General features: G+C 41.7%; 1 protein-coding gene across 9 annotated transcripts in view; it reads right to left on the bottom strand.

Annotated features, from left to right (window-relative positions):
* cstf2 (cleavage stimulation factor, 3' pre-RNA, subunit 2) overlaps window positions 1-18,452 on the bottom strand; it is a 94,017-nt gene that overhangs the window by 47,396 nt on the left and 28,169 nt on the right. For 7 of the 9 annotated variants that reach the window (XR_011946651.1, XM_072505259.1, XM_072505260.1 and 4 more), the window contains 3 exons: window positions 17,342-17,404; window positions 14,744-14,800; window positions 4,581-4,722 (listed from right to left, as the gene is read on the bottom strand). Coding sequence is in view for 8 of the 9 variants with exons in the window: in XM_072505259.1 (XP_072361360.1) it covers window positions 4,581-4,722; window positions 14,744-14,800; window positions 17,342-17,404 (262 nt within the window). In the remaining variant the exon portion in view is untranslated. The remainder of the gene's footprint in view (window positions 1-4,580; window positions 4,723-14,743; window positions 14,801-17,341; window positions 17,405-18,452) is intronic. The other 2 variants (XM_072505266.1, XM_072505265.1) reach the window with 1 other exon arrangement.

The raw sequence follows: 18,452 nt of genomic DNA, 5'->3' as shown, positions 1-18,452 counted from the left end.
GATAGTGTTATCTAAGGAGTGCATTCATATCTGACATTTTCTCCATCACAGTATGTGTCATGAATTAGTGACGGGACATTTTTTCTTCCAGAGCATTTCTGTGGCCAGGATTAGCACATCTCTTACTTCATACAAGATGAAGCACATCTCTTACTTCATACAAGGTCAAAATTAACACCAGTTTAAAGCCGAAATCTCGCTATGTACTGCAACTCCAATCTCATTAAACCAAACTGTATTGTAACTGCAGGACATTCAACTTGCCACTACAGCTTAAGTTAACAATTGGTTTCAGTGTGAAACAAAAATAGAAATCAGCCTAGGATATTGCTCCTGATTACTATACAGTAATCTTTGCTTAAAAGTAAATGCACATGGACCTAAATTAGGTGCCAGCACTCATTACCAAGCTCTCAAAATGACCATGTTTCAAACACTGGAGAACTGGAAGTGCCCATTAATCCACAACTAGCATGAGTCACGCCCTTCAGAACAGAAAAAAATCTGGGGATTTACAGACGGAACTAGGGAAAAACATTGTACTCTCCCCTCCCCCTGCTCCACAAATAAATTCTCAAAAGGTCAACACCAAACTGGCATCCACGGAAATTGGTAAACAGAATTTGTTCTTGATTGTGGTCTGTGAACAAAACCTGACTTCACCGTTCAGCTGGAAACAGCAGTCTGTAAAGCTCTGAGACAACATCAACCAATGACGGGAATCGGAGCCAAAGGATATAGCAATGAGAGATTCGCACAACTTTTAAAAAATGGTTATTTTAAGTGTCAAAATTAAAGTCTGCTGTGACTTTTGCCAGCCCTCTGACACTGGCTAAAACGTCCCACCCTCAGAGGATGGACACTTCTTATTACAGGATGTAACCAGTGCAGTATCAGCAGGAGAAATTTGTCACAACACCCTGGGCTCATGCGCGGTCATTTCCAGCGCCACTTGACCCAGAGTCGCAACACAGGTGAAATTAGATTTTATTTAAAATACTCGAGATCCACGGTTGAGCCCAATAAACTACAGTCACCAGGTTTGTAACTTTAAAACACAAGTAACCTTTTATTCTGCACAGTATTATAACTGAACATCTACCATCCCTTTCCCAACCCCTCCCCTTCTTAACTTGCCCTACTTTCTATACACGCACACATAAACAGCAGAGGGGAAGGGTGGTGTAAAGGGAAAGAAACAATTTTCAAAAATTAAATGATAAGGATCTCTGATGCACTAGAAGGACTTCCAGTCAATGTCTTTCTGAAGTTCAGGTTTTCATTTTGTTAATTCTATCTTCTAGGCTTGAGATGGTTTTCTTTGTCAAGGTCGCCTGCCTACTCTGCAGACTCCGCGTCATTTCAGGTTCCCGGCAAAGGATGTGCCAGGCACTCAATGCTTTCGGAACAATAGGGTAGTTCTTTCACTTCAGCAAGCAGGAGTAACAGTGATAAGAGCGTTCATGTCACTTCAAAATTCTAAACACTTCTGCTAAGTTCTCGCAGAAAGCATTTCGCAGGAACCAATCATTGACCAGTCAGGCAGCACACTGTTCCTGGCCAACTCACCGGTTGCCAGTTAACCAATCGAACTAACCCCCTCCAAAGCTGGTTCCCCAGATCCACTCGGTGCAAAAGAGTCTGGCTTCTCCTTTCCAAAATACAAAGCCAGGGAACACAATATTCTGGCAAGCAGGCTGGTTCAACTTTGAATCTTCTATTTTTTTAAATTTAGAGTACCCAATTCAATTTTTTCCAATTAAGGGGCAATTTAGCGTGGCCAATCCATCTACTCTGCACATCTTTGGGTTGTTGGGGCAAAACCCATGCAAACTCCACACGGTCCATGCTAAATTGCCCTTAGTGTCCAAAATTGCCCTTAGTGTTGGGTGGGGTTACTGGGTTATGGGGATAGGGTGGAGGTGTGGGCTTAGGTAGGGTGCTCTTTCAAAGAGCCGGTGCAGACTCGATGGGCCGAATGGCCTCCTTCTGCACTGTAAATTCTATGATGATTCTATGACAGTGACCAGGGCCAGGATTGAACCTGGGACCTCGGCATTGTGAGGTAGCAACACTAGCCACTGAGCTACACATGGGAAAAAGGGCCGATGCCCTAGCCTTCGCTTCCCTAATCGCATGCTGGAGTTCCTGCTCGGCTGGCGATCAGCAACACCACTCACGGCTGCAGACTGGCTCCATGACCATTTGGAATTTCTCCACCTGGAGAAGATTAAGTATGCTATCTGCGCGTGGGAGGAAGTCTTCCTAGATACATGGGGGTAGTCCATCGGCCTGTTCCAACACCGTTCGAGGCCAGCAATGAAGAGTAAGAAAGGAACACGGGAGAGATAGGAAGAAAAAGAGGAAGGACAAGGGGGAAAACCAAGATTATAGGGGGAACCAAAGGAATATGCAACCTGGGGGGAGGGAGGGAGGAAAAAAAGAGGAAAGGCTGGAAAGCCACAAAAAGGGAATCATGTGGGGGGCAACCCCTACCCCCTAATCACAGGGGAAACATTGCCGAAGTTGACGGGGGAAGAAAAAGGGGGGGGGGGTATGGAAGAACGGACCACAGGCCGAGGTGGTGGGCGGCAAAATGTACATAAAGTAAATTAAGGGAAGGACAGGATAAACCTCTGTAAAATACAATAAATTAACGCGTCAAAAAATGTATTGATAAATATGGAAAATGGCTATAAAAAGATTTTTTTAAAATGCTAACCACTGCGCCACCGGCTTCTCCGATTATGGGTCCATGGACCAGAGTATTAAAAATTAAAGAAATAGAACAAAGGAAATAAACAGGAAGGATTCTTACCTGTTTCCCCCCCCCTTTAGAGGGATGAAATGTCATTGCAAGGACGTTTCATCACAAGGTATGTGACACAAAACACACACCCTTCCTTTCCCACTACAGAAGTCCCCACAATCTTACAACTTATCAACACTACGCAACACAATATTGTCCTTTCCAGAAATACGCACAATTTTTAAGTTGAAAGGTTGCAATAATAAACTCCAACGGAACAATCTTGCTTTCCAAGTTTTATATTTTTCCACAAACACAAGCGGATTATGGGCAGTATAGACTAGGCTGTGCTCATCATCCTGCTGGACATGAACTTCAAAATGCTGAAGGCTTCCTTCTCAATACTTTCTTTGGCACAGACTTAGTTTTTTTGAAAAGTATCCCACCTGCCTCTCTATTCTTGACTCATCATCTTGTAGTAACACTACCTATACACCCAGGTCGCTGGCATCCGTGGCCATTTGAAAGGGTTTGGAAAAATCAGGAGTGGCCAACATGCATTCACATTCAATATGGCCCTCAATCACGGTTTGCCATTCTGCGCACCATACCATTTTTTTGTTGTTTCTGTGGGGTTAGTCGATATAGATGCTGTTTTACTGGGTTGGAGTCACCTATGCCTACATCATGTTCAGTTAATGGACACACAATCCAACATTGACGATTCATCTTTTTGTTATAAAACTTCTCTTACTCTAATGGGCCCTGTACTTCTTGGCCATATACCAATGCAAATGTGCCAAACCCAGTAGATCTGTTCAGAGAATCCCTTGTGGCAAATAGTAAAAAATCCAATTCCTTGTCCCAATCTCTTTGATATTCATGGCACTCGGCCCTAATCATGGTTTTGAGAGTGATGATGTCTCTTCAAAGCTCCCTGAGTTTGTTGGTGGTAGGCAGTCAACTTTATTTGCTTGATACTTAGAACTACAAATTATGCCTGGAAAATTTTAGACATAAATTTAGAACTCTCGTCAGACAGTACTTCTAAGAGTAGGCCAAAGTGTGTGAAGAACTGTGTCAACTTTTCCACCACTACCTTAGCTGTAATTGTTCTTAAAGGTATAGCTTCCGGAAATCAGGTGGTCAAATCCATGATTGTAAGAATGTACCGATGCTCTACCCTTTGTTTTAAATAATGGTCCTACACAATCTACCAATACCCGACTAAATGATTCTTCAAACACTGGTATGGGTATCCAAGAATGGTTTACCTATCACCTGACCAGTATGGCAGATTCTACAGAATTGCACTACATTCTTATGCAGTCCTGGCCAGAAAAAAATCTTGTTGATGCCCGAGTATTCGAATGGCCACATATTCTGCCATTAGTATCTCACGTGCTACCTGCAGTATTTCCCTACAATATTAAGTCGGCATCATGATCTGATTAACAGATTCATCGCATACTCTTGTTTCTAATAATAATAATTAGTTTAATCCTTCTCATTTTTTCTTCAAATTAGACTGCAAGGGATTGCCAAACGTGAAGAGCAATAATAACTAATTAGATACTTGCATTTTTTATTTTATTTTCATATTTTTTGGCCACACATTAGCCAGTCCAAGAGTGAGGTAAATTGCCAACACAATCAATCATTCTTCCCCCCCTCCCGCCCCCCCAACCACCACACTATGACACTAACATATACACGTGAAAGGAATGACTGTCAGAAAACCACAGACCAAATTTCCTTTTCCCAACCAAGAAGTGTGCAAGGCAACATTTAGGCAGATTACAGATTAATATTTGAAGAGTCTACCACTTACCTTGGTTCCACCTCCCCAGTGACAGAAAGCAGAGTCCCTCCACGTGGGTCATTTGGGGCATCTCCCAGCAAACCTCTTGGAATTGGAGCCCCAACTACTGGGGGACCCCGCTGCATGTTACCTCTGGGATCCTGCATTGGGACTGGAAAGGAAAAGGGAATCACTGTTAAAAGATCTGTAAAGTATGTGAATGAAGTTGCACATTACAAAGGAGACAGTTGGGAAGAAAACGGAATTCTTTAAAAAAAAGGTTTCCTACTCCATGGAGCATAAACTATTCCCGGCACCATCTGTCAGAGACCTGATTGAAAGCCTGATCCCAAGCCTTCAGGCTACATTAAAAGTACTCCTGAATGATGCACTAATGAAGTATAGGCTGTTTCAACTGGCCGAAGGGAAAGTATCTGATACCTGATTAATGTCTCCCTGCTGAAACACAGCTGCGATAATGATTGAATGGTACTAATATCCTTTCTGCCGTTCTGCTCATATGCAACAGTCAGCTATACTACAACTGATGACTCGATTGGAAATGCAACTTTGATAGTTACCCTTCAGGAGATTTTAATAACTTATGCGCTGTAAAATGCTGAGTGAACGTCTTATTTGTTTTCTTAAGAAACAAAAAAAAATTTAAAATATATATTTAAGCTAACCATTCAACCCACAAGTATCAGAAAATTCTAAATCAGCATGACTTGCAGCTTTAAACCAATCTCTGTTCAATATTACAATAGCCTCTCTGCCTCTTTCATTTGACTATTTTTTATATCAGCAAACATTTCGCTGCTTTTCCCACAATCACATGACCTATTTCTTTGCAAACCTGCTTCACATGGAGTAAATATTAAGATTTGCACTTGTCTGATTTTAGAGATTTTAACCACTGTACACAGAATAATTCAAAAGACTCAACTTTGCATATTGGTTGGATTTGGTTCTAACTGTAAAATCAAAACGTGACGTAGATGCTCAATTCAAGTTTTATAGCCATTAAATATCACATAAAACAATAGTAATTACTTCATTTTTTTTGTTTCACGTTATTTTGTGGGCTTATATTCAGGAATAGAGTTTCTTTCCATTCCGTGGTACAGCAATACAAATAGTGTTAAGCAACATACTGAGAATCAAATTAATTCAAAAACATCTTTAAAAAATGCAGTACTAATAAGTTTTTAAAAAGTAAAACAGCCATAGGCTGTTTGAAATATTTATTTTAATTTACACTGCACGCTTACAGTTAAATGAGTTAAATATAGGTATACTGGAACAACATGACCCTGTCAAAATTTATCAAGTCATCATCAGCTCTTTGATTTCACAAAGATCTTTTAAGCTTTTACTCTCTCGATCTCAACAGAGTAGACTTGAAACTGTTGAGATCTAATCAATCTGAAGACACCCTCCCACAGCTGGACAATTCTGCAAGCGTCTCTAACCATTTTAAAATTTCTACGTTTTGCAGTCTTTCCACTTTATTAAATGTAAACGTCTTGGTTTCAATTAACCCAAGGTTCTAGCATACTTCCTTGACTGTTAAGGATTCAAATGTTGACTCTTTACTATCAAGAACACAGGAGTCTTTATACTGATTCCTGACCAGCAATTGAAGGCATAGGACAATCTTGCCAATTTGTACTGCAGCAGTAGGGACAATTCACAGTTTTACTATCTTTAGCAAATTCTTAACAATGTTTGAAAAGCCAGTTTTGCCATTCAAGCCTATTATATCAAATAAATGGTGATAATAATGCACATGGCTGCAGGTGCAGAATGAACTCCAGCCTGCTCCTAATATAGAGGATCACAGTTCTAACTCACTATCCTCCAGAACAGATTAACCTATCAATGCTACGATCACACAAAGAAACAATGTCAATGGATAAAAATAAACCTTTGTCTGTCACATTTTAGCTGTCAAAATGTTGGGTTGCTTTGTAAAAGTACACAACATATGCCATAAATGCCTCAGGCTCAAGGAATTTTATCATATTTATTTTAAAAACAGAGTCAACCAGGTCTGTTCTTTAATTTTGGAATACTTTGTTTTATAAAAAAGGCGAATTACAAAATATTTCCACTTGCGCAGTTCAAGTTGCATTTCTGACAAACTATTATACTAATGAGATGCTCAATTGTAACATACTAAGTTTCCAACTGAGGATTGTGGTAAAGGTGGAATGTGGTACTGACTCCATGCTCTACTGGTAGAAAAACTAGAATAATGGGAGACAATACAGCATTATCAATGTTGGGGAAACATCAAATACAATCAACAATTCCTCAGAGGTAAAAAATTTGAGGAAATAATGATTGGAGAGAAATTCTAGTGTTAGCTGTGGTTCAGTAGGTAGCACTCTTGCCTGAGTCACAAGATTCAATTCCCACTGCAGGGCTTGAGCACAAAAATCAAGGCTGACCCCTGCATTACTGAGAGAATGCTGCACCATCTGAAGTGCAGTCTTTTGGATGAAATTTTAAACTGAGGCTCCACCTGCCTGCCCTGGCAAATGTAAAAGGAACCCATGGTGCTATTTTGAACAGGAGTAAAGGAGTGATCATGGTTGTGCTATCCCAAATGGGATAAATTCAGAACAGATATAGCAGCTCAAAGCTGGGCAGAATTTTCGGCGTTGGAGTGAATTCCAGAGAATGGGTGTGGAAAAAAAAGTTATTTGTGAATGGGTAAAACAGACCCCATTGTTTGACAATGGTCTTGTCATCAGAAACCATTTGTATGAACAATGAACAGAAACATTCTGGTCAGGTGACAGAAATTTTGGGGTGGAATTCTCCATTCTGGAGACCATGATACACTTACTGCATGATTCTTACTGGGCATGTGAACACATGCAATTTTCTGCTTTTCAGGTCATTAATTTTGCATCAGTGAGGAGCTTGGTAAATCTTGTGGCAGGGTGCCTGCCTTGCCATTAGGTCATTGAGTCTAAGATCCTGGCACCATATTTAAAAGGCACCCGGACACACACATTCACTCATTGTATGCACTACTCCTCCCAAGTCCTTGTGGCTGCAGTTCATAATGGAGAAATTTGTAGATGCGAGGTTACCCACATCATCAACGCTTCAGGGTTGTGTGGCTGATTTGAAGTGATACATTTAGTTATAATATCCTATACAGGTTTCCCTCTATCTCAAAGCCAGCAGGCAAGTGCTAAGCCCTTCACCTGGTCTTCCAACCCCACCCCTTCCATGTAAAGGATATCCTGGAGGACTAGAGATGGGTGTTCCTCCCATTCATACATGACACTGTTCTTTGAGTAGGGTGATGAGAGCCACGTGCAAGAAACGTTGCACAGACATTTTTCATCTCGTCTCCCCTACTCTACTATAGAGAGGCCAAAGTTGTGACAGCATAGAAAGACATGGGGCTGGATTCTCCGCCCCGCCACATTCCTGTTTTACCCTGCCAAAGGGATGCTCCGCTACGCCAGCTAGTCAATGGGGTTTCCCATTGTGGGGCAGCCCCATGCCGTCGGGAAAACCCCTGGGCTTCTGGCAAAATGGAGCATCCCGCCGGCGAAGAATCCAGCTCATGATTCCTCCAGGAGGATGGAGGTTTGGAGTCATGAGTTGGCTGCCCTCCACCACGATGGAGGCGTTGCACCTCCCTCCCTCTGGCTGAGGTCAATAGCAAATTACACAGAATGAACAGCAGCACTATACCTTGTTGGGGTCTCGATGATACGGGATCCATGTGTTGGAAACAAACCTGCTGCAATGTGGACTTAACTATGGCAAGGAGGGAACACAAGTGAGCATCTTTGACATCCAGTTGCCTCATAGCTATTATGGTCCCTTTAATTGGCCACATGTGCTGAACCTGAACTCCTCCCTCCCGAAAAGACCCTCCTCTCACTGACTAACTGCATGGTCAATGTCAGTTTGGAAAAATGGTCCACGTCACCTTTCAAACTCACTCCATCTTCTACCCGTCCACTGTCTCCCACTAACTTCCCCCATCACAATAGACCAGCCCAATATCATTATTCCTCAGGATAAAAACAAATTACTGTGAATGCTGGAATCCAAAACCAAAAAGAAAATGCTGGAAAAGCTCAGCAGGTCTGGCAGCTGTAGGGAGAGAAAAGAGCTAACGTTTTGACAAAGGGTCATCTGGACTTGAAACGTTGGCTCTTTTCTCTCCCTACAGATGCTGCCATTTTCCAGCATTTTCTTTTTGGGATCACCATTCCTTTTCCTTCCGCTACTCTTGAACCTTCCTCCCCTGCCCTGTTGCCCTGGACTCTTTCCAAATCCACCTCCACATGCCTTTCCTCCCCTCAGAGCTTACACCTGTTACCATCCCATGCCCAGTCTGACCCCTCCTGGTCGCCTCAATGAACCCTCGCTCATGTTTACAGCTATTATTATGCAACATTATAAAACTCTTCTTTTAATCTAATGGATCAGAAACTTCATAGATCCAGCCACATAAGTGCTCTAGCTACAGAGGCTGGGTACTCTACAGAGAGTGTGTTACCTCCCGAGTCTCCAAAACATTTGCACCACCAAAAAGCTGGAAGTCAGGAGCATGATGGAATATTCTTAATTTGTTTGGAAGAGTGCAGTTCCAACAACACTCAAGAATCGCAACACAATCCAGCACAAAGCTGCCCATATGACTGGCACCTCATCAACCACTTTCAACAATTACTCCCTCCAGCACTGACACACACATTTGCAGTGCTTACCATCTACTAAATGCACTTCAGCTACTCCCCAAAGCTTTCAACAGCATCTCTCAAACCTGTGATCTCTCCGACATGGAAGGATAAAGGCAACATGTGTAGAGTACACCAACCACCTCCAAGTCAAACACAGTCCGGTCAAGTAAATATATCGCCGTTCATCCATCAATGATGCTCCCAAGATCATGAAACTTTATCTAACAGCCCTGTGAAAGTAACATCATCATGCAGACCACACTGGTTTAAGGTAGCCTTTTCCTTCTCATGCAATTATGTACGTGCATCAAAATAATGTCCTTGCCAGTGGCACCCTTAACCCGTGAATGAATAAAAGAAATGTAACTTAGGACACACCTGAAACACGTCTATGCCTTAAAAACATTCAACGAGGTAGCCTCAGCTGCTTCACAACCCTATGGGTGGCAAGGTAGCACGCTGGTTAGCACAATTGCTTCACAGCTCCAGGGTCGCAGGTTCGATTCTCGGCTTGGGTCACTGTCTGTGTGGAGTCTGCACGTCCTCCCCGTGTCTGCGTGGGTTTCCTCTGGGTGCTCTGGTTTCCTCCCACAGTCCGAAGATGTGCAGGTTACGTGGATTGGCCATGCCAAATTGCCCTTAGTGTCCAACAAGGTTACTGGGATACGGGGATAGGCTGGAGGCGCTGGCTTAAGTGGGGTGCTCTTTCCAAGGGCCGGTGCAGACTCGATGGGCTGAATGGTCTCCTTCTACATGTAAATTCTATGATTCTATCGGTACAATTTTCTCTGCTTCTTAAGACCATCCTTAAAATTCTCAAATTTGACAACATTTTGGTCATAAGAACATAAGAACTAAGAGCATGCCATTTGGCCCCTCAAGCTTTTTCCGCCATTCAATAAGATCATAGCTGATATTTTTGTAGACTCAGCTCCACTTATCCGCTGCTCACCACAACCCTTAATTCCTTTACTATTCAAAAATCTATCTTTCTTTGCCGTAAAAACATTCAACGAGGGAGCCTCAGCTGCTTCACAACCCTTTGGGCGAAGAGGTTCCTCCTCAACTCAATCCTAAATCTGCTCCCACTTATTTTGAGGTCAAGCCTCCTAGTTCTAGTTTCACCCGCCAGTTGAAACAACCACCCTTCTTCTATTTTATTTATTCCCTTAAAATTGTATGTTTCTATAAGATCCCCCCTCATTCTTCTAAATTCCAATGAGTATAGTCCCAGTCTACTCAGTCTCTCCACATCAGCCAATCCTCTCAACTCCGGAAGTGACCCAGTGAATCTCCTCTGCACATCACCCCCCTCCAGTGCCAGTACATCCTTTCTCAAATAAGGAGACTAAAACTATACACAGTACTCCAGGTGTGGCCTCATCATCAACCTCCATAGCTGCAACATAAACTTCCTGTTTCTAAACTCCACCCCTCTAGCAACAAAGGACAAAATTCCATTTCCCTTCTTTAATTACTTGCTGCACCTGCAAACCAACATTTTGCGATTCATGCACAAGGACATTCAGGTCCCTCTGCACAGCAGCATGCTGCAATTTTTACCATTTAAATAATAATCCATTTTGCTGTTATTCCTATCAAAATGGATGACCTCACATTTATCAACATTGCACTCCATCTGCCAGACCCTTGCCCACTCACTTAAACTATCTATATCCCTCTGCAGACTCTGTGTCCTCTGCACACTTTGCCCTACCACTCATCTTAGCATCATCTGCGAAGTTTAACACATTACAACTCCAAATCATCTACGCAAATTGTTACAATTGCGGTCCCAACTCCACTGATTGCCAACCAGGAAAACACCCATTTATCCCCATTCTTTGCTCTCTGTCAGTTAATCAATGCTTTATCTACGGGAGTACATTACCCGTAACGCTGTGCACCTTTATCTGATGCAGCAGCCTTTTGTACGGCAACTTGTCGAATGCCTTCTGGAAATCCAGATATACCACATACACCAATTCCCCATTGTCCACCGCACTCGTAATGTCCTCAAAGAATTCGAGTAAATTAGTCAGACATAACCTGCCTTTCATGAACCCATGCTGTGTCTGCACAATGGGACAATTTCTATCCAGATGTCTCGCAATTCTTCCTTGATGATAGATTCAGGCCTAGAGTTACCCGCCTTTTGTCTACCTCCTTTTTTAAACAGTGTGGTCACATTTGCTGTTTTCCAATCTTTCAGAACTGCCCCAGAGTCCAGCGAATTTTGGTAAATTAAATTTGGTAAAAAAACAGCGCATTCGCTGTTTCGCCCGCCATCTCTTTTAGTACCCTGGAATGCATTCCATCAGGGCCAGGAGTCTCACAATCTATCTTACTTTATAGCTTTTACGTGGCTTTCTGTTGACTTTTTAAAGATTTCCCAATCCTCTAGTTTCCCACTAACCTTTGCCACTTTGTATGAATTTTCTTTCAATTTGATACCCTCCTTCATTTCCTTAGATATCCATGGCTTTTTATCCCTTTTTCTACAGTCCTCCACCACATCCTCCAGGCCTTTTCTAATATCGCTTATTTTGGTTCAATGTCCTTTTTGTTTATTGCACCTTTGTGAGGTGCTTTGGGCTGTTTCTGCAAAAAAAGTTTAGTGCCGTCTTGGTATCAATAATCCTATTTCAATAAACCCAGAATAAACGGGTAATAAAGAGATGTGCAGAAGAGTGGTGCACAAGATCCTATTATTCACAAAGATCTATGATATCATAGATTATCATAGAATTTACAGTGCAGAAGGAGGCCATTCGGCCCATCGAGTCTGCACCGGCTCTTGGAAAGAGCACCCTACCCAAGGTCAACACCTCCACCCTATCCCCATAACCCAGTAACCCCACCCAACACTAAGGGCAATTTTGGACACTAAGGGCAATTTTGGACACTAAGGGCAATTTATCATGGCCAATTCACCTAACCTGCACATCTTTGGACTGTGGGAGGAAACCGGAGCACCCGGAGGAAACCCACGCACACACGGGGAGGATGTGCAGACTCCGCACAGACAGTGACCCAAGCCGGAATCGAACCTGGGACCCTGGAGCTGTGAAGCAATTGCGCTATCCACAATGCTACCATGCTGCCCCTATGTATACATGCTGGATGGGAATTAGACAGCCCATCTGCTGGTCAAGTTTTCATTTTACCCCAGTTTCTATACACTACAGCTGTAGCATAGAGCAAAGTGATTCTACTTCACATGACAACATGTGTAAATGAAGTCTGGTGTTCACACCAACCCCAAGCTGAAGTGAGGCACAATTTCTGGAGACAGAAGTTGTATTCAGTTTTGCTCCACAGTCAGTTCAAGTTCAACTCCAATTTGCACCAAGCATGTCTGGTACCGGTATAGAGCAAAAAAAACTTTAAACCGGCAATGAAAAACCATTCAGGAATGCCAAGCAGCATTCAACTGAGGTTAGAAAGTTTCTCCCAGGAACAGAATCAGGAGAAAAATTAAAGACCAAATATATACCATCCCCAGAATCTTTCAGCAGTAGCCAAGAACTCTCCAAAACATGGTGCATATTCAGAAAAGTGAGGAGACAGAGAAATAGACATATTTAAACCATAAAGTAATTTTTAAAAGCTTATTTTAAATTCTAAAAAAGGACAACTCTTCAAGCAAGAAAAACATAGCTTAAAAATAAGGATAGTCTAATTTAAGACGGAGATGAGGAGAATTTTTCCCCTCGGAGGGTTGCGAACCTGCGGACTGCTCTTCCCCAGACAGCAGTGGAAGCAGGATCATCAAATATTTCTGAAGCAGAGCTGGATGGACTTTTGACTAACAAAGGTCATCAGGGGAAGGCAGGAAAGTGGAACTGAAGCCACAATTAGATCATCCATAATCTTATCCAATGTGCAGCAGGTTGGAGGGGCCGAAATTATGTTTATTCAAGCTGAGTTCCCAAGTTCTAGTCTGGCCCACAAGAGGAAACATCCGTTTAGCATCCATCCTATCAAGTCCCCTCAGGATCACATGTTTTTCGTTATTCTAAATTTCAATAGATACAGGTCCTAATCTCAGGAGTCGAGTAAACCATCTCTGAACTGCTTCTAATTAAATTATACTCTTTCTTAAATAAGGAGATCAAAACTGCAGATAGTACTGTGGTCCTAAAAATGCCCTGTACAAGTGTAGCAAAAGCCCCCTACTTTCATATACCATTCCTTTTTCAATAAACGGCAACATTTCATTTGCCTTCCTAATCACTTGCTTTATCTGCCTGCTAACTTTTAATGATTCATGCACCAGGACACCATAATCCCTCCGTGCCACAGAGTTCTGCAATTTTCTTAATTTCAATAGTACGTTGCTTTTCTATTCTATTCAAGGGCGGCACAGTGGTTAGTGATGCTACTTGACAGCACCAGGGACCCAGGTTCAATTCCAGCCTTGGGTCAGTGTGTGGAGTTTGTATATTCTCCCTGTGTCTATGTGGGTTTCCTCCCAGAGTCCAAAAATGCAGGTTAGGTGGATTGGCCATGCTAAATTTCCCCTCAAGTGTCCAACGGTTAGGTGGGGTTACGGGGACACGGCGAGGGAGTGGACCTGCTCTCTTGGAGGGTTGGTACAGACTTGATGGGCCGAATGGCCTCTGTCTGCACTGTAGGGATTCTATTCTTCTACCTGTCAAAGTGGACAAGTTTACATTTGCCCACATTATACTCATTGCCAAACTTCTGCCTACTCACTTAACCTATCTATGTTCCTTTGCAGACTCCTTATACCCTCTTTGTAACTTACTCTCCTACCTACCTATGTGACATCAGCAAATTTAGCAACCATAAATTCAGTTCCCTTCATCCAAGTCATTGAGTATAGTTTGTAAATAATCGAGGGCCCAGCATGTATCCCTGTAGCACTTCACTTGCTACATCATGCCAACCCGAAAATGACCCACTTATGCATAATCTCTGTTCCTGTTAGTAATGACCACCAAAACCCTATGACAACATGGTATTTCACAGCATTATGTAGCCACTAAATTGGTCAATATTATTGGTATGAAAGTCAATTATGTAGCCTCACCTATCCATTTGTAATTGAATTAAATGTCCTCTAATATAGACTTAAAAGTTAATATGATGGTCAGCCCACTGCTACGTACGTTGAAGTGCTTGATATAGAAGGCATTAACTAAGATCCTTGCACATTCCTTATGCTTTTTGATCGCTGGAACTTTGTCCTGAGAAATAGTATTATATATTGTAAGCAATGGACTACATTTAGGCCAAGTTTATTACATTTTGGTGCACCACAGTAAAACTCCAACTATTTAACCTCTGACCTCATTCTGCATTTTACAAGTTTAACCCTTACATCTCATTCAACAAAAATAACATCTCTCAAAGTGAAAGCAACCCAGTAAAGGGCAAGGGTTATACCTGTCTGTTACAGGTTAGATGTAAGATCAGAGGTTAAAAATTCAATCAGACTAGAAGTACCTTGTCCTCTCTCGATCTGTGCAGTCCCTGCGGAGGCCACAGGTGAGTGCATATTTCCTGTGAGAACACGAGATAAAGAATATTGCAGTGGATAACCCGTCCTTCATAACATTCAGGTTTGTGCATTAAAAGCAACAAAAGCACATGCAATACCTCTTTCTTAGAACATTCCCCCGGAAGGGTTCTGATGATGGCAGTACAAGCACCGACAATGCACTAGACAGTGTTGCATAGTCTGCAAGAAGAATAGGATGGTATGGCCAAAAAAGAAGGGGCTGCTGTAACAGGAAAAAAGGTTTCGCAGCGGAAGGGAGAGGGGGAGTAGACCAGTGCTAAGAAAATCCAACACTAATAGCAAGGAAAAAGGACTCCATGATGATCATCACAGAAAAAAAAAGCAATATGAAGCTTGAAAAGATAAGGCGAGCAAACAAAGATAAAAGGAGTTTAAAAAGAGAAAGAAGAAAATAAAAAGGCACACATAGCAAAATGCCACGGAATACGAAGGCTAATATCAAGCATAAATGTTTGACTAGAATTTCTGTTGTTCCAGCAAGTTACAAGTCTGGCCATTTTAATTTTGAAAACCAGGTTTATTGGCAACCATCTGTGCCAAAAGGCAGGCATCATTGAAATTATCTACAGCAGTTCACCATAAAAGCCCCGAGCAAACCTCAAGAAAGTCAGAAATTAGGCTCAATATCTTTCTGTCTTGACAGTCATATTGTTGTCCTTTGAACACTGTCCAATGACTCCAAGAAACATGGTACAAAATACTTCAAATTATTTAATAAAATAAAAAAGTAATAATTTATTACGTGTCAAACTTGAAGTCGGTGGAAAATAAAGATCATTGGGCCAGAGAATATGCAAGGAATTGAATTTCTCATGACGCCAAAAGTCTAATATATTAGTGAACAACTGTTTTCAGGTGCTCAAATATGAATACTTATAGTTTTCACAGATAAAATTGAATGATTATCCTAGTTTATTACTCAATTTAAGGTCTTCATTTAATAGTCAACTGCACACCTGAATCACCCACAATCCAAAGAAAACTTGCAAGCTATTAATCGGATATTAGGTCTTATCAATATTTCCACTCTGGTGTAATTATTCATCAGCATTTGCTCACTAGGCTCTACTTATAGTTTAGTGTAATCTTCAAAATGAATACAACTAAAAGACCGTTAAAATAAAAATGTAAACACAAATAATGTCTGTGATAACTGTTTCTGAACTTAAAATGGTAAATGAGGAAGGGAAAGGCTACAGCAATGCATATAACACACAGAAGAAGCTAAAAGGCCATTCCAAACATTAGCACTAGAACAGTCTACAATTCTTAATCATATCAAGAATTATATGATTACATCAATGACACCACATATTCTACTTAATCTTGCATCTAATGAGATAGAAATCCGCTTTGCTGCAATGTATCTATGTTGGACTCTACTTCAAAATAAATTAAGTTTTTAGAATAAAATAAATAAAGTTTGCAGCTGAGCAAATTAAAATTTCTTTTTGGAGATGATGATTGTGGTACTACAGAAATGCCATTGGATTTTAAGTTCTGGGTTAGAATGAGTTCAGGTAAAGGAAGAAAAACATTTTCCTCATTCAGAGGCCTGGTTGAATGGAACACAGTTAGTGTCAGCCCATCATTGGATGCAGCACGGTCGCATTGTGGTTGGCACAATTGCTTCACAGCTCTAGGGTCCCAGGTTCGATTCCCGGCTTGGGTCACTGTCTGTGCGGAGTCTGCACATTCTCCCCGTGTGTGCGTGGGTTTCCTCCGGGTGCTCCGGTTTCCTCCCACAGTCCAAAGATGCGCAGGTTAGGTGGATTGGCCATGCTAAATTGCCCTTAGTGTCCAAAGTTGCCTTTAGTGTTGGGTGGGGTTACTGGGTTATGGGGATAGGGTAGAGGTGTGGACCTTGGGTAGGGTGCTCTTTCCAAGAACCGTTGCAGACTCGATGGGCCGAATGGCCTCCTTCTGCACTGCAAATTCTATGATCTATGATCACAGTGGGGCACACCTAATGTCGGAAGCTTATTTCTGTTTTAGGAAGACTCTTTAGTCATTTTTCAGCAAAGCAGCTCCTTGATCTAACCAACGCTACGTACCAATAAACGTCAACAGGAGACCGGTTTGTTCCAGACTTCTGTCGCTTAGAAAACACGCAAGAGCGGCTTAAGGCTGATGGTCATCAAACTACTGCACCTTCTGCCCAACTCAAGTGTGCGAGAGGCAGCAAAGATGCGCACTAACATAAATGAAGAACAAAATATTGTGCTTCCATGAAACAGGAACTAAGAACATATTGGATATATCAGATATATTCCATTTAACTACAAAATCTTTTTGGAGACAACGGGGGAGGGGGAGAACTGCAGAGAAAGTGATTTGGTTTCATCCAGAACAGAACTTCAGTTGCTACTCATTACTACAATTTGAACACAAGTCCTCATTAATAAAAGGGTTTCTTTGAAATTAAATAGCCATGATTGGTCACTGAAACAAATAAAGGGCATGCATCATTTCCAAGCACAATCAACAAATTAGAAAGATCCAGAGCATAACAAAACAGATACCTTGTCCTCTATCCATTGGCATTGGTCCTGAGGGAGGAAGACCCATCTGAGGCTGCATGTTTCCTGTAGAAATTAATTTGTGTCTGAAGTTAGAATTAGTTATTCCACATGTTAGATGCAGTCAAGCCCCTTCTACATTATCCCCTAAATGTCCACAATCAAAACATCCTGATAATGCAGCATCCATCCTATCTTTTTCTTGCACTGGCAATTTAGAAATGACACTAATTCACTCGGTTGAGATTTTACTGAACACTTCACTACCAATTATTATATATTTTTTTTGTTTTTTTAAATTTAAGATGCCCAATTCTCTTTTTATTTCCAATTAAGGGGTAATTTGGCATGGCCAAGCTGCACATCTTTAGGTTGTGGGGGTGAGACCCATGCAGCAGGGGGAGAATGTGCAAACTCCACACCGACAGTGACTTGGGGCCGGGATTGAACCCGGGTCCTCGGCACCATGAGGCAGCAGTGCTAACCACTGCACCACATGCTGCCCTGCTTCACCACCAATTAAGAGAGGGTATTTAAAACCTATTGATCTGGGCTGAATCCAATTCGCCTCAAGGAAAGAAAATGATTTTTTTTCTCCCTTGTCCATACATCAAGATCCTTGACTGCTATTTGATATTATTCTGGGACAATAAGCTTCAGATCAAGAATTTAATGGCTTAATGTGTTTCTGACCTCATAAACCTCAGAATTGTAAGAATGTAAGATTATTATGTTCTGGGACTGTTTCTTTAATTTATGGTAAATTAGGGTGCCATGTGACCTGTTGTGAAATCTATCTGACAGCAAGCCTGGATGCTTTGATTGTTAAAAGGTAAAGGGGGCCCAGGCCCAGATTGTTTAACTATGAAACAGATACAGTATTCCTACTTGAAGAAAATGGCAACAGCCTGTGTGCTAACAGTGGATGGACTACGAGTCTCCAAAGAGTTGAGAAAAGTGCTAAGAATGTTGAGTTGAGAATAGGAACTGTCCATTTACTTCCAAGTTAAAAGAGAGTTGAGATTTCAAGAATAATTGATCACCTTTTTCTACCTGGACACAAGGCCATATGATTCACGAGAGGGGAAGGGTTCCCAAGATATCCCTGATAAGT

Source organism: Scyliorhinus torazame, chromosome 5 (assembly GCF_047496885.1).
Source record: "Scyliorhinus torazame isolate Kashiwa2021f chromosome 5, sScyTor2.1, whole genome shotgun sequence".
In the NCBI taxonomy this organism is placed as follows: Eukaryota; Metazoa; Chordata; class Chondrichthyes; order Carcharhiniformes; family Scyliorhinidae; genus Scyliorhinus; species Scyliorhinus torazame.
This window is presented reverse-complemented; position numbering and strand designations above follow the sequence as displayed.